The 16,462-nt window shown below is 41.1% G+C and overlaps 1 protein-coding gene across 3 annotated transcripts; it reads left to right on the plus strand.

Moving 5' to 3' along the window:
* The first annotated feature begins 1,739 nt into the window (after positions 1–1,739).
* On the plus strand, positions 1,740–16,249 carry PLIN3 (perilipin 3). Of its 3 annotated transcripts, none has more exons than XM_051971838.1 (8): positions 1,740–1,950; positions 5,322–5,401; positions 7,739–7,934; positions 8,422–8,504; positions 11,309–11,672; positions 12,988–13,187; positions 13,703–13,825; positions 15,281–16,249. In XM_051971838.1, the coding sequence occupies exons 2-8, from the start codon at positions 5,339–5,341 to the stop codon at positions 15,641–15,643; spliced, it is 1,392 nt and encodes a 463-aa protein (XP_051827798.1). In that variant the 5' UTR covers positions 1,740–1,950; positions 5,322–5,338; the 3' UTR covers positions 15,644–16,249. The 3 variants fall into 3 exon arrangements, with proteins under 3 accessions (XP_051827798.1, XP_051827797.1, XP_051827796.1); XM_051971837.1 differs by having other exon boundaries at positions 1,743–2,002; positions 15,278–16,249; XM_051971836.1 differs by having other exon boundaries at positions 1,743–1,950; positions 15,278–16,249.
* The last annotated feature ends 213 nt before the right edge of the window (positions 16,250–16,462 follow it).

The raw sequence follows: 16,462 nt of genomic DNA on the forward strand, positions 1-16,462 counted from the left end.
CTAAGGTTTCATCTTAAAGTGATGTTCCTCCTTCAGCTTTAGTATTTGACCTTCCATTGAACAACTCAGAGTTAACAGCTAAAAACAATCTGTGATAGGAATCAAACTCAGGTCTTCCTGACTATAAATCCAGAACTCTATGCAGATGTTTCATGTCTGGTTATCTTTCGGGAAACAATTAACTATATCTTTACACGGTTTTTCTTATTTCTACCTAAGTTTCTTGAAGATAGACACAGTTTAGGTGCTTTGGCCTTTTTTTTTTTTTTTTTTTTTTGGATCCCTAATTTACCATAGTATAGCATACAGAAAGCACTTAATGAATGTTTGTTAACTGACTGATTTGTAACTTCATTAATATGACTGTTTCTTCTACCAATAGAAGTGGAACGGGGTGGGGAGAAAGGAATCTGGGAGACTCCCATTGTAGAAACTCCCTCCACTAATTTAAATTGGCAACTCCCTCACAACTGATAGCTTTTAGTTTTCAAGAGCAACCAGTGATCTTTCATACCTGAAATTCACTTTCTGCTCACCTATTTTTGTCGTTCAGTCATTTTCAGTCAAGTTCGACTCTTCCTGAGCCCATTTGGAGTTTTCTTGGCAAAGATACTTAAGTAGTTTGCCATTTTCTTCTCCAGCTCATTATTACAGATGAGGAAACTGAGGCAAAGTTATGTGACTTCTTTAGGGTCACATAACTAGTAAATGTCTGATTCCAGATTTAAAACACTGGCCATTCTAATTCTGGGGAAGCTACAGGGTGAAGTACTTCGTGCACTGGGTTTAGAATCAAAAATATTCATTTTCATGACTTCAATCTGATCTCCTAGCTGCTTTTTCTCCTCATCTATACTTTTTTAAATGGCTCTCTCCCTTCAAGACACAGATGAAGCAACATTATCCTTGCCTTTAGTCGCATTATTTGTGTTTATTCTGCATATAATTATATAAGTAAGTTCCTTGAGAAGAGGGATCCCCGCCCCCCAGTTTTTGTATCACCAGCACTAGGTATTGGTAAAATACTATGCATAAAATCTTAAATGTAAATGCTGGTTGTTATTATGGCTTAGGTCGTAAGTGACAAAGCTGGGATTTGGAACTCGGGCCCCCTGAATGCTTCTTCCACTCCCTCCACCAGGACAATTCATTCATTTAATGTTTATTGAGCACCAGCGGTGGGCAGAGCTTTGTGTACTACGCTCTTAGCCCGGAGGCAGCTGGAGAAGTGAATAACGAAGATCTTGCCCCTGACTACAATCTGGTACTGCAATAAGCCGCCAACGGAGATGAGCGAATACACAATGTTTACTTCGCTCTATACTCAGTCACTCACTTTTTCCCCAAACAGACGCCACGTGATCTAGGGGGCCACACGGAGGAGAGGGGAGAAGTGCCCACAAAAGCACTGCCCCGGACTGTGATGGGGAGGGAGGGCAACGTGGCGAAGGTGTGTCTTTGGCAGTTAAGCCTGAAGGCCGGCCACAGCCTTCTGTTGCTTAGAGGTTCTCCCCACCAGATACCGAGGAGAAGTCGAGGCACAGGGAGGTAAAGCAGTATGTCCTCGGACCCAGTTCTGAGACCAGTTACCTCCCCAGCAGGATAAGCCCGCTTAGAAGTCTTTGACATCCAGCTCTGGTGCACGAAAAGAATGCTTCCCCACCCTCAACCTGCCCCGCCCCGCCCCGCCCAGTCCCGTAAAGTCCCGAAGCTTCGGAACCGAGCGGCCACCACTTCCCCAAGTTGCAACATTCTAGCCAGCCCCGAACTCCCTATTGGCTGGCGTGAGGAAGGCCCCGATTCTAGATTCGCTCCTAGAGCCTGTCCATCAGGCGTCTCCTCTGGACTACTTTAAAAGTCCCTCCGCTCGTGATCTGCACAAGTTGGAGTTCCTTTTGATCCCGGTTCTGCTTCCCGAATTCCGCCCCCAAGTCTTCGCTAGTCCGCGTGGTAAGTAGTAGCTGACGATCCACGTCGACCCCAAACTGAACATTTCCCCTGGGTAAGTGGTTTGGGGGGGGGGGTGAGTCCCAGGGAAGGTGGAGGAGGGGGCCTGCCTTGCCCCGCGGATCAGGTGTGGCTGATTTTTTGGGTGCCTATGCATTTGGGTGAAGGATCAGTCGTTAATCTAGGACCTCGGTTTTCTTTGCCGATGCCATGTGTGGGAGCAAAAAGCACGCGTGAGCCACTGGCCAAACTCGCCACTCCTAGGAGCTCCCACCCCCGCCCACCCCCACTCCTTCGGGCGTGGGGCTTGGAAGGCCGCCTCTCTATGCCAGTTTCCTGGGTAAAAGTAGGCGGGGTGCAGGATACATTGTTGAGAGAGCCCTGGACCTGTCGCCGGGTAATTTGCCATCTCCCCCATTGTTTACGGCCTTCAATGCCATCGCTGGGGTGAGGGCTTTACCAAGGAAGTAGATTTATTTTCCTCTTGAGCCTGCTAGTTAACTTCCCCAAACTCCTTATGAGAAGGGAGAGTTTCCCCACCTTGATGGTACCCTACATCCTTTCTGAGTTGCTTCGCTGCCCTTCCGGGGTCCAGTATTAGAAGGCAAGCCTTGACCTGGGGCCTGAAGGAGGATGTGAAGGGTCTAGGTGATCCCTCTTATTTCCCCCACTCTTCATCCATTATCAGCTAGTTCCGGATGACTCCCATTTCATTCCTTCCTTCTCTACTACTGAAGGGGTGGAGTTGAGCCAAATCCCAACCTGTGTGAGCCAGACCTGAAGATACAGTCTTATCAGAAGTCCCAAAACCCCTCGAGACTGAAGATTTTCGGGCTTCGCTAAGGTTTTATGAGGGGCTGTCCCAATAAGAAGGGGCTGGGACTATTCTAGACTTTCCCGTCTGGGGTCACTTTGCTGAAGTTAAAAGAATAGGATTTGGAGCTCTGCCATCTAAGTTCCAGTCCCAGTCTGCATAAGGAGTGTGCCCAGGGGCATGGCTCACACTCTTTTGCAAAACAAAGGGGATAAATTAGCAATTTCTGGTCTTTTAAAGGCTTTTTACATTCACCTCCTGCTTGCCGCCTGGGATCCCGTATAGTTGACTTTTGTGGCTCCTTTAAGGGGTTTTGGCTTTTTGGAGTAGTTTGCATTTTCTTCTCAGTTCATTTTACAGGTGAGGAAACTTGAGACAAAAGGAGTAAGAGACCTGTACAAGGTCATGCAGCTAGTATGTATCTTGAGGCTGAATTTGAATTGAGAACTTTTTAACTCCAGGCACAGTTTCTATCCACTGCTCCGCTTAGGTGTTCCTTGTATTGTTCCTAGGAGCCCTCATTTGTTGAATGCTGTCCACCTCTCTGTAACTAAGATCTTGCTTAGAAAAGTAGACTTCCTTGGTCAAAGCGGTGTTTCCATGAGAAAGAATTCTAGAGTTTACAAATGGATAATCTGCCATAAAAATACTACCTGTATTCCTTTAGTACTTTCCTTTAATTTTTTAAATTTAATTTTAATTTAATTCCTTTAATACTCTCCTCCCAAATCCAGACATATTTATAGCCTGTCAAAATTAGCATGTAATGGCTCCCCTTTAATAGAGGGAAAGGTCACAAGTCCTACTCACAACTTAAGAGAGAAGAGCAGCCATCCACACACTCCCCTTTACTTCTAATAGGTATGGGAATGGGGGAAGGGCTAATGCCCCTAAAGTTTAGAGTTCTTTCCAGCTGGTGAAACCATCCTTTTTTCTCTTCCCCCCTCCCACCCTTTAACTCGCCTTACAGAGGCTGTAATTTGAATCATTTCGACTTTCAGCCCCAAGTCAGTATGTAGGTAACCAGTCAGAAAATGTAAGATTTGTTTAGCCTTTGGTCTACCACTTAAGATTTCTTCATCCTTTTAATAACTGCTTGAATTGAGTTCCTTTCCAAGTGGACCTCCCACAGGAAGCAGTTGGGCGGGGAGGGGGGGGGGGGGATAGTGACCTGAAGAATACTGATTTGATTTTTGAATATGGAAAATGGAAGGATGAGTCTGGGAGAATAACAATTGAGAAAAAATTCTTTCATTACTGCCTTGGGAGTGCTGGAAGGAATCCCTTTGAAACTAAGGTGGCTTCTGACTCCCTCTGAACGTGAGACAAAATTTGAACTCAGGCCCCCTGACTCCAGATTTTGATCACAGTTGTTTTGGTGCATCATTGAGGATTTCTGGGCCTACAGCCAAGTGATGGTTAGATATGGGTTACAAGTTGAACATTACCTCAGTATTTAATTCGTGATCTCCACCTCCACCATTCCCAACTCCTCAAGAATACAGATCCATCCAAGCCTGCCTCTTAATCTTTCTCTTCCCCCACCTCTCAATTTTGTCATCCCCAGTTTAGTGTACAACCGGCTAACCTGTTATGCTTGGAAAATGCTTTACACTTTACTAGACCACCTTATAGCTAACCCTTCTACAGCCTTATGTAGTACCAGCTGTATAAGTAATTGTAGATCAGACCAGCCCCAGCTGTGCCTGTTTTGAAACAATGGGATCAGAGGCAGAAGCCAAATTCTGATATCTGGTAACTAGAAATGGGTGGCAATTGAAAGCACTTCTAAGATAGGATTCTTGTTCTTAATTCATTCTTGTCTAGAAAGGACTCTTTGAGAGAAGACTCAGGCTGTGTCTTTTATGTTCTAAGGGAATGCTCAGATTTAAAGAAAGATGTTACCCTTCCCACCTGGAAAACCAGATCTTTATCATGGGGCAGAATGGGGAGCCAGAAGCATCAATGTCATTTTCATCCAGCCATACTCAGAGTCATGCCCCTCAAAACCCAGATCTCAGGACCATAGTTCAGATGCTGCTAATTATTGGTCAAGTGACCCTGGACAGTGTGCCCCTTTTTTTTTTTTTTTTTTTGATAAAGTTGGGGCTACTGTTTGTGTCATCTACTTTATGGGATGGGTGGTAAGAATCCAATAGGAAAAATTGGTTACTTGATAAAGGTGACTTGGAAGGGAGAGTTGTTCACATCGGCTCCTTTTTGGGTTGGCTCTGCTTGGAGAGCTAACTAGTTAAGCTGTGTCCACCCACTTAGAAGGAAAACACTTTATTGGGTTTATCATCATCTCAGTGTTTCTAGAAGTCTTTCTAAGTCAGTCCTTGGAATACTCAAGAGCCATAGTAATGTCTGCCCTAGTTGTGCCCTAGCTAGCTCTTAAGCTGATGAAATCGTGTTCAGATGGAATTGAATGATAGCTACCTGTTTCTAGGGCAGAGGGTAGAAGCAGGCTGGGCTGACCTCTGCCCAGTTTCTACGTGGTGCTGAACTTTAGCCCGCTGATAGATTTGTGAGGCAACAACTGTTTCTCTTTGGCTTCTAGGGCCTTCTACCTTGAGGATGTCTTCCAGTGAAATTGAGACCGGAGCCAACATCCCAGCAGCTGAAGAGCCGATGCAGCAGGTATGACCCTCCCATGAGCCGGGTACAAGGTGGTAGCAACCTGAGTTGGTGACACTTCCAGACTGGAGGCATCAAGGGTGAGAGGGAGGGGAGATTGCTTCCATTTCAAATGTGTTTGATTGGGTACCTGGACCCAGAAGCAGGGAGTAAAAGGAACTGTGGCTTAAGTGGCTGGGCTAGAATAGGAGTGCCATATTCTGTATCAGGAGACCCAAGTACAAAGCCTAAATGGGCTGTTTATATTCTGTGGGACCTTAATCAGTCACTCCTTTTTCAACCTCTGTCCCCACCCCACCCCATCTGTAAAATGAGTGTATACATCTTAGATTTGTTGTAAAGAAGCTTCATAAACCTTAAGGCAGGGGTCTTCAAACTATGGCCCGCAGGCCAGATGCAGCAGCTGAGGACATTTATCCCCCTCACCCAGGGCTATGAAGTTTCTTTATTTAAAGGCCCACAAAAGAAAGTTTTTGTTTTTACTATAGTCTGGCCCTCCAACAGTCTGAGGGACAGTGAACTGGCCCCCTATTTAAAAAGTTTGAGGACCACTGCTAAGGCATCATAAGCATGAAGATGATAGACTGTGTAACAGGTTAGCTTTCCCTGGTGTCCAGTCTGCCTTAGGTGACAGACAGTTGGGAATGGAAACATTAGGAAATTTATTCCCTAAAGTATAATTGAACTACTTTGATTTTCTGTGGGGAGGAGGGATAATCTTGTTATATATTCAGCAAGGGATGGCTTGAAACTAAAAACAAACCGAAGCTGTTCTTAGGGTATCTTGGTGTCTCAGAATACCCTGCCAATATCACATATTATTGTCAAGCACTTACTTATTTTGTGCTAAGTGTGGGGGATACAAAGAAAGACCAAAAAAAAAAAAAACAAAACAAAAAACTTGACCCTCAAGGAGCTTATATTCAAATGGGAAATACAACATATAAATAATTAGGTACGTGTAAGAAGGAAGGTTATCTCAGAAGAAGGTAAATTTTAGATGGAATTCTTAAAGGAAGCAAAGATGAATAAGATAGAAGCATTGCAAGGAAAGTAGTAGAAGCAATCAGAAGTTATGGGAGATGTCCTATCAACCTGGCCAATCTAGCTAGATGGATCTGAGCACTAGAAAGAATCTAGAAGATCTGAGTTGAAATCTAAGTTCAGATACTTACTAAGTGTGTCACCCTAGACAAATTGTTTAAGCTCTGTCTGCTTCAGTTTTCTCAACGATAAAATGGGGATGATAATGATAGTATCTTCCCTCCCCCTACAAGTTATTGTGAGGGTCAAAGGAGATAACTTTTGTGAAGTTTTTTATACTTTACAAATGTATTGTGCCCATGTGTTGTTCAATCATGTCTGACTTTCATGACATTTTGGATCACAGTTTCCCAATTTTGTCCGAGTTTTCTTGGCAAAGATATTGGAGTGGTTTGCCATTTTCTTCTCCAGCTCATTTTACAGATAAGGAAACTGAGGCAAACAGAGTTAAGTGATTTCTCCAAGGTTACATAGTTTAGTAAATGTCTGAGGCCAGATTTGAAGCCAGCCTTACCTGGCTCTAGGCCTAGAGTCTGTCCATTGAGTCTAATAGAACCTTAATAAATGCTTAGTCCCTTCCTTTTCCAAATCATGTTGTGGAAAAAAAAGGATAGGTTAGAGAAATAGATCAATCCTTGTTCTTGATGAGCTTTAACTTGGCAGAAAAATGCATTCAATAGTCTTAATTTCACAGTAATCCTTCCCTCCCTCTCATGCAGCCTAAACACAACTACTAAGAGGATCAAGTAAAAGAAGACTAAATGGAGTTAATTAGGAGAAATTTGGAAGTAGCAAAAAGCTTGCATGGCAGAAAAGATCACTGGCCTTGGCTTAGACACTGATCTTAACTTGGGACAATTTCCTTCTTTTTTCTTGCCAACATTCCTTCTAATATTAAACTTTGACCCTTAGAAAGTTTGACTTTTTAGAGGGAGGCAAGTCTAGAAGGAAGAGCCTGACCTCTAAAAGAAACTTCAACTATAGCAAAGCTCTCTCTGTTGGAAAGTTAAAGCAAAAGGCCTACGTGGCTGAGAAGGAATCTGCCCCCAGTTACATAGCTAGAAAGTATTTCCAGTAGACTGTGAGTCATGATAACATCTATAATGCTGTATTTTCTCTCTGCCTTCTCCTCCCTCCTCTTTCCCTTCTCTTTTCTCTTCTCCATCTCCTCTTCTCCCTCCATCCCTCTCCCTCCTTCCACAACCCCCCTCACCAGCCTCTCTCTCTTTTCCTCTCCTTCCTGTACTATGGTGCCTTGATTTACAGCCACTTTGACCTTTCTCTTTCCTATGTCAGAGTATAGTCAACAGGGTGGTCAATATGCCGCTTGTGAGTTCCACCTGTGACATGGTATCTGCCGCTTACGCGTCCACCAAGGAAAACCACCCTTACGTCAAGTCTGTGTGTGGTCTTGCTGAGCAAGGAGCGAAGAGTCTCGCCGCAGCCGCTGCCAGTGGGGCTCAGCCACTCCTGTCCAAACTGGAGCCTCAGAGTGAGTAATGGCCTCCCCGAGAGCTCATTAGAAAGAAATATTGCAACTTCCTCTTGGGAAACAGGAATCTACCCCTAATTCTGTTGTAATCTGACAGTTTGAGTATTAGACCATGTCAGCCCGTCATTAATAAGAGTACTACAGCAACAGCTACAGGACCTTAGTATTTAAGCGATCTGATTTGATTATGTTGAGGTCTGTGACATTCTATTCAACCTTCAAAGTTGCTTTGAAAGGGGGGAAAACATTAACAGCCCAAGGTTAAACTGGTGATTCTCAGAACTTGGCTATCCTGGTGAGTGGCTGGGACAGCTGGTGCTGAGAATGTCTTCAGAAGAAGTGCCTTGGCAGGACCTAGCTTCCGAGAACCCAAGGTCACCTTCATGCCAGCAAGAATCCAAGTGGGCCTTTACAAGGAGCTTTTGGTGTCAGTGAAAACTTATTAGTAACATTGTGCTTCTCCCTTTTCTTTCTTACCCTCTGCAAGTCGCATCAGCCAGTGAGTATGCTCACAAAGGACTAGACAGATTGGAAGAGAAATTGCCAATTCTTCAGCAGCCAAGTGATAAGGTAGATAAATTTCCTTGCTGTTCCACCTTTCCTGGGCCATGAGGCTAGAAGCTGGGAGAGCTGGGTTCTAACTCAAACTCTGTCTTAAATCTAGAATTTGGATAATACTTGAAGGCTTATTCTAACTCTAAAAGGAAAGATTAAGTTACTCCCCATTTGACAATGGATGAAAGATCATTCATTAAAGACTTCTTATATGCCCAGTAAAACTAGTTCAAGTGGTATGACACCATTCACAGACCCCTCAGTACCTCTCACCTGGATTATTCCAAGTCTCTCTTCTCTCCCATCTGTCCTCCACACATCTGCCAAATATTTCTAAAACATCTAACCATGTCATTCAAATTCCTCTGGCCTTAATTTCCTAGACCTATATTCTCTATTTTCCTGTACACTTGAATTCAAGCTAACTACTGGGCCTCTTTACTCCAAATGCTGAAGGACATGATATCCTATCTATTTCTGTATCTGTGTACTGACCGTTGCCTGAAATGCTATTCTACATGGCCACCTTTTGTGAATTACTGGCTCTGCCCTCCTTCTCCCAATTCAACAAATATCTATAATTTTTTTAAAATTTCAATTAAGTTTTTCAATGATGAAGCATTTATTTTTATTACTATTATTCCCATTTCATTCTCTCCCACTGGAAAGAAAGACAGAACCCTTGCTTCATAGAAACTGTATCAAGGAAACAAATTTCTATGATGGCCATATGCAAAAAAATGCACTCCTTACTCATAATCTTAGCCTACTATCTCTATCATGAAGTGAACATTGTTCTTTATCGGTCATTTGGAATCATGAATGATTTTTTTACCTTTAACTTTGTTTACTATCTCTCTCCAAATATCTAGCTACAAATATTTCTTTGTTTACTATCTCTCTAAATGTCTAGCTACAAATATGTCTTTGTTTACTATCTCTCTGTCTCTAAACATGTAGCTACAAACATTTCTTTGTTTACTATCTCCCTCTATTCATCTAGCTATAAATATTTCCTTCTCCCTTCCCTCCCTGTTCTCAGAGTAAAATGTAGCCTCCACAAAGGCCAAATTGTATCTTTGTCTCTATGCTTCTGTGCATATTAGTGCTTACTGGGGACATGTTTTACTTAACTCGTGTTCAGGTCTGGGATTCGGCCTCAGTGCTCCTAACTTCCAGTTGGTATTTTCTGCTGTCATATTGCTTTTCTAACCTTGATCAGAGCCTTTTTCCTACCCTACAAGATAGGGATATGTTAGATCAAGCAAAAATTGGTTGATGGAGGAGAGATGTATAATATTGAAAGCAGCCACTAGATGGCACAACAATGGTACAACTATAATCAAGCTGGAGACAGTATATCTAACCAGCCATCATCTTGCAGATCTCTTTGAACAATAACTTTATATTTTGCCTTTTTTTTTTTATAATTTTTTTAAATTTCATTTTATTTAATAATAACTTTGTATTGACAGAATCCATGCCAGGGTAATTTTTTACAACATTATCCCTTGCACTTGCTTATGTTTCGTTTTTTCCCCTTCCTCCCTCCACTCCCTCCCCACCCCCAAGATGGCAAGCAGTCCTATATATGTTAAATATGTTGCAGTATATCCTAGATATAATACATATTTGCAGAACCAAACAGTTCTCCTGTTGCACAGGGAGAATTGGATTCAGAAGGTAAAAATAACTCGGGAAGAAAATCAAAAATGCAAATAGTTCACATTCGTTTCCCAGTGTTCCTTCTTTGGGTGTAGCTGTTTCTGTCCATCATTTATCCATTGAAACTCAGTTAGGTCTCTTTGTCATAGAAATCCACTTCCATCAGAATACATCCTCATACAATATCGTTGTCGAAGTGTATAATGATCTCCTGGTTCTGCTCTATATTTTGCCTTTTAAAAAATGTATCATGTTATTCTTTAAAAATTTTTAAATTTGATTTTAGTTGATTTAAATTCATTAAAAATCTATTTTAAAATAGATTTTTAAACTATTGTCTATTTTTAGTGTCCCAGTTTTCCCATAAGTCCTCCAACATTTATCATTATCTTTACCTGTCATCTTAGCCAATCTGACAGATGTAAAGTGGCATCTCAGAGTTGTCTTAATTTGCATTTCTCTAATCAATAGTGATTTAGAGCATTTGTATATGACTAGAAATAGCTTTAATTTCTTCATCTGAAAATTGTTCATATCCTTTAACCATTTATCAATTGGAGAATGGATTGTATTATATATTTGAGTCAATTCTCTAGATAATTTTTTTTTTCCCAGTAAACCCTTCCTTCCTCTAGGCAGAGCTCTATGCTAAGTACTGAAGATGTAAATGAAAAAGCAAGACTACTTGCTCTCAAGAGAGTTTACTTTCTAAGAGGGAATAAAGTGACATAGATTTCAAGCTGGAGGGATCCTGATAGTCCTTAATAGCATCAGGAGAGTATGGGTGGCTAGGTAGTGCAGTGGATAGAGCCACCTGCCTTGAAGTCAGAAGAAGTTAGGAACTTCTAACTGTGTGACCCTGGGCAAGTCACTTAATCCCAATTGCCTCAGCAAAAAAAAAAAAAAAAAAAAAAAAAGAGCGTATGATAATGTGTCTAATTCCTTTCTATTAATAAAACCATATCAGCTTCTGATAATAAGCCATTTGATAATATCAACAATTTTGGCAGTAAGACATCTCGCTTTGGTGTCTTCAGTAGTTGTGGATGCTGAGGGGACAGGAGCTATAGCCACTTAGTTGTCTTTACTTGGGTCTGGATAGTGGTAGAGGTGCTCTACATCAGGAATATTAAACTTTATGCTCTGCCTCATAGGTTATAGCTGATACTAAGGAACTTGTATCTTCCAAAGTGACCGGTGCCAAGGATGCAGTCTCCAGTACAGTTTGGGGTGCCAAGGATGCAGTCTCCAGTACAGTTTTGGGTGCCAAGGATGCAGTCTCCAGTACTGTTTTGGGTGCCAAGGATGCTGTGGCCACCAGAGTGACCGAGGCTGTGGATATGACCCGAGGAGCTGTCCAGAGTGGGGTCGACATGACCAAATCGATGGTGACCAGTAGTGTCAACTCAGTCATGGGCTCCAAAGTAGGACAAATGGTCCTCAGCGGCATGGATACTGTGTTAGGAAAATCTGAAGAATGGGTTGACAACTACCTGCCCATGACAGATGAAGAATTGGGTAAGGATCCTCTATCTTCCTTAGCTTGCTTTGAGGAGATCCTTTAGGAATTAAGTAGCAAGTTGTGAAGCAGGCTTTTTTAGCTCATAAAACCCCTGGGGATTTGGCTCACATTTCTCTCTCTCTTTACAGGTAAGGTAGGCAGTTCTTTATTATGTTTCAGCTACATTAGTAATATCAAGCAAATTCTTTACATCATGATCTCACAAGGCATATATTCCTGTATTACTATGATTATTTTTAAGGCACTGAGATTCAGTAACATCATTCAATTACACCAGTGTTTTTATCACTGCAAAAAACAGTGCAGTTTCCAAGTGCAAGAAAAATAGCGTCACAATAATAGATATGAGATAACTTCTTTCTCTGTTTTATAGACAAGGAAACTGAAACATGAAGCGACTTATGAAGTCCTAGAAGTCAGAATTCTCTTAAATTTTTATCAATGCCCTTTTTTTATGTAATTCTAAATTTAATTTCTAACTGTAATTCTCCCCTATGAAGACTAAAAAACATGCAAGTCAGCAAAAATTAAAAGTAAGTTGTAGTACAGTGTATGTGTAACATTCTACATAGTTTTTCCTCAACTCCCAGCTCTGGAAGGGAAGAAAGAAGCTAGAAGGTGTACCTTCTCATCTATTGATTATAATGCTCAAGAATAACTTATCCAACTCTTGTTGTCCCAAATAAGGGGACTGTTCTGTATAATCTGACCTGACCAGATATTAATGTTTCTTAGTATGGATTGGCAGTGAGTCCTATGTTCCTTAAGTCAGGAAGTCTTGAAACTACAGCTCTGGCAGAGAAAGAAAACCCTATTTTCACCCCACTCACACACAAGCCCTTTAATTTTTGGCTTTTTAGAATTGCCTGCTTTCAAGTAAGGTTTGGGTATGATCTCCTGTGCAAAGGGAACTTTCTTTGTTTTCTCATTTCACAACCTTTCACTATAAGATTTCTCACATCTTGAAATTACTCTTGATATTTTTAATTCCTGTTTTGGGTTTGCTTATCTGGGGACACTTCTGTACCTGCATAGAATTTCCTTGAGGGACTGTCTTTTTGTCATCATTGGCCCTGGTTGGATTCAGTTGACTATTTAAGTGAATGTATACAAATCTCTCCTCCTTTCAGCCACCTTAATGGCTGGATGTATTCTGGCCTTTTCCCAAGAGACGAGGAGGCTATCCTTTGCCTCTCTTATTAGGGGGTTTCTTCCATTAGATTATGAGATTTTTGAGGACTGGGATTCTATGCATGTTATCTCTCATAATGTTGATTTATTGATATTGAACTTCTTCCTTCTTCCTCATAGCTAAGATTGCTACCTCTCTAGAAGGATTTGACATGGCTTCTGTCCAGCAGCAGAAGGAGCAACAGGGTTATTTCGTTCGCCTGGGCTCCCTGTCCTCCAAGCTCCACCAGCGGGCCTACCAGCACTCCTTAGGTAAACTGAGGCAGACCAAGCAAAATACTCAAGAGGCCCTTCTACAGCTCTCTCAGGCCATCAGCTTGGTAAGGTTTCACTGTTCAGCGTAGGTTCCAGACAGTGGGCATTAAGATGGATTTGATTCTATAGCACGTCTTTAGTAATAATTTTAGTTAAATCCTACGAGATTAATTCTTCCATGTTGAAAAGACTGTTCAATCAAGCATTGAATCAAAAAAAAACACATTTAAATGCTTACTATATGCCAGGCATTTTGTAAGCACTGGAGATAGGCAAAAAACAATTCCTGTCCTTCAAGGAACTAATTTGCCCATAATATAATTTTGTAGCTCAGAAGCACTCTATGAAAGAGTCTCCTAGATTGACGAAGTCCTCAGGCCTGACCCCTACATGTGAAAAAGTTAATATTCTTTATCTCCTTCCCAGTAAATTTCTTGGAGATCATGTTGTGTTTTTCTAAGGTTCTTTAGGCTATTCAGATATATAAAATCTTCTCTCTGCTGATTGCTCCATGGTTTTTCTCTTGGGAATTTTCTCTTTCTCATTCTCTCACCCCCTTCTCCTTCTCTCCCTTTTGCAGATTGAAACTGTAAAGCAGGATGGTGTTCAGAAATTGCTTGATGGCCAAGATAAACTTCATCAAATGTGGCTAAGCTGGAACCAGAAGGAACTTAAAGACTCTAGTGATGATGCTAAACCTGAGGTACGATCACCCACAAGTTCTCGTTTTTATTGAGTTTTGGTTGACTGATCCCACTTGAGATTTTCTTGGCCATAGGTATTAGAATAATTTACCATTTCCTTCTCCAGCTCATTTTTTATATGAGGAAACTGGGGCAAACAAGGATAAAGTGTTGTACCCTGCAAAACTCAGCTACTAAGTGTCTAAGGCCGGGTTTGAATTCAGAGATAGGCCTTCCTGACTTACTATAGCCATTGGACTACCCACAAGAGCAGGGTCTTGATCCTTTTCTAGTAGCAGTGTTTTCCATTGTTCTTCATTCTCTTACTTTCCCCTTGTCTCTGAAGATGAGCACTAGGAACTAGCATGAATTTATTAAGAACAAGTCACAGAAGCTAAGAATGACCCAAATTAAAAGACTCTTAGATCATCCAGCCTTTCAGTTTGCAGGTGAGGGAACTGAGATCTGATAAAATAACTCTCCATCCTTTTTTTAATAAACCTTCTAGACTGAAAAATCTAGATCACTCTTGCCTTAGTATCCCTAAAGTCTAGATGCCTATAACAAGCTATTCTCATTGAGAAGGTATGGTGACTAACATGAATTTTAATCTGTATAACATATATTACATTATTTGCCATTTAGGGGGAGGGGTTTAGGGAAGAAGGGGAAAATTTGGAACACAAGGCTATGCAAGGATCAGTGATGAGAAGGTGCAGTGAAACTTAGAAGGCCAAATTTATTTTTTAATTCAAGCTTTTTATTTTCAAAACATATGCATATTTCAACATTCACCCTTGCTAAACTTTGTGTTCCAAATTTTTTCTCCCTCCCAGACAGCAAATAATCTAATATGTTAGACATGTGCCATTCTTCTGTACCTATTTCTGTAATTATCATGCTGCACATATCAGATTAAAAATTTAAAAAGTAAGAAAGAAAACAAAGTGTAAGCAAACTACAACCAAAAAAAAGTGAAAATATTATGTTGTGATCCACATTCAGTCCCCAGAATCCTAGAGATTCTGCTAGAGAAGTCTTTCTTAGTCACTGATCTAATAGCAGTACTATCCTGTCTTCAGTATGTCCCTTGTTAATTTCTGAAGTAAGGTCAGATTCCCAGAGGTACCATTTATCATTGCCATTTAAAAAAAATTATGATTTATGATTTTAATATAATTACATCTTTATGCATTTTCAACCGTGAGTCTGAGTTCATTAGATTTCCCCAGATTGCCCAAAAGGTCCAGAGCACTATGGAATATAAGAATTTCTACCTTATAATAATGATAAAAAAGAAAATACAGCAAAATCATAATATATTTACATCTAATATTATATATTATATAAGCTTTTCATATTTCTTTTGGGGGCCATGCTTAGCTTAGTGACTTCCACTTTAAATCAGTCCCCAAATCACTGGAAAAAGCAATGTTGATGGGCTAACCTTTCCCTCTCTTCCCTCCCTTCAGCAGGTTGAGTCTCGTACCCTTACCATGTTCCGGGATGTCACCCAACAGCTTCAGGGTAACTGCTTACAGCTTGTATCCAGTATCCAAGGCCTTCCTAGCAACATCCAGGACAAAGTACAGCAGGCTCAGACCCAGATTGAAGAGCTTCGGGCCACCTTTTCAGGAGTCCAGTCCTTTCAGGACCTCTCCAGTACCGTCCTGGCCCAGAGTAAAGAGAAAGTGAGCAAAGCCCGAGAGTCCCTGGATGAAATGATTGAATACGTTGCTCACAACACACCCCTCACGTGGCTGGTGGGACCCTTTCTTCCATCTGGCCAGACCTCCACTGAGTCAGAGAAAACTCCAGAGAAAATGGAGACTAACTAGAGACCCCAGCCATGGCACAAACAGGGGATGATAGAATCTTTACCCAATTTCTGAGATTCTTTATCAGAAAGCTAGACTTGTCTTTTAAACCTAACTCTTGGCAAATGGGGTTATAAAAATATATATGAATATATATTCTCAGCTTAAAGAAACCTGCTGACCAATGCAGCCTATAGCTCACCCCTGTCTTGGTTCTAATTACTAAGTGAGGGGGAAATGGACCTTTCCCTCACATCCCCCAGGGTCTGGATTTGAACAGAAAGTAGAAGTGTAACCTTTCTGGACCTCATCCCTGGGTAACTGGGATGTTGTGTCTGAACTGAAACCAGTAATTCATGCTTGTCTTTCCATGAACCCTTCCCTACTTGTAGAAATGATACTTTACTAATTGAATCAGGTGGTATAGAGGCTAATAGACTAGTAATAACCCTTTCATAAATAGTAAGAGGTAAACTCCCTGGTTTTGGTGGGTAAGAAATGGGGAGACATAACATTTTTCTTTCTCTGCCCTACTCCTCCAACCAATATTGTAGATACAGTTTTTTGTTTTTTTTGGTTTTTTGGTACTAAACTTTATTGCCTCAAATAAATTTTACTTGCATTTAACAGTGTGTGTTTCTGAGAGAGAAATGTTAAATATTAAAAAAAAAACAAAAAACAACAGTAGTATCTGAACAATTTATTTAGCAATACAGGCAGTTGAAAAACAAACTAGATTCAATGCTCTTGGTAGCCAAGAACCCTAAACTTTGGTCTTCACCTGCTTGATATATAGTTTGGAGAGAATGAAAAGCAGGATGAAAGGTTTAATACAGGACT

This window comes from Antechinus flavipes, chromosome 1 (assembly GCF_016432865.1).
Source record: "Antechinus flavipes isolate AdamAnt ecotype Samford, QLD, Australia chromosome 1, AdamAnt_v2, whole genome shotgun sequence".
Taxonomy (NCBI): domain Eukaryota; kingdom Metazoa; phylum Chordata; class Mammalia; order Dasyuromorphia; family Dasyuridae; genus Antechinus; species Antechinus flavipes.

Excerpts from the sequence above, each read along its gene's own strand:
- PLIN3 (XM_051971837.1), top strand. The coding sequence starts at position 5,339 with ATGTCTTCCAGTGAAATTGAGACCGGAGCCAACATCCCAGCAGCTGAA. Across the intron at positions 5,402-7,738 it reads CTGAAGAGCCGATGCAGCAG|AGTATAGTCAACAGGGTGGT; the intron begins GTATGACCCTCC and ends TTCCTATGTCAG. Across the intron at positions 8,505-11,308 it reads TTCAGCAGCCAAGTGATAAG|GTTATAGCTGATACTAAGGA; the intron begins GTAGATAAATTT and ends TCTGCCTCATAG.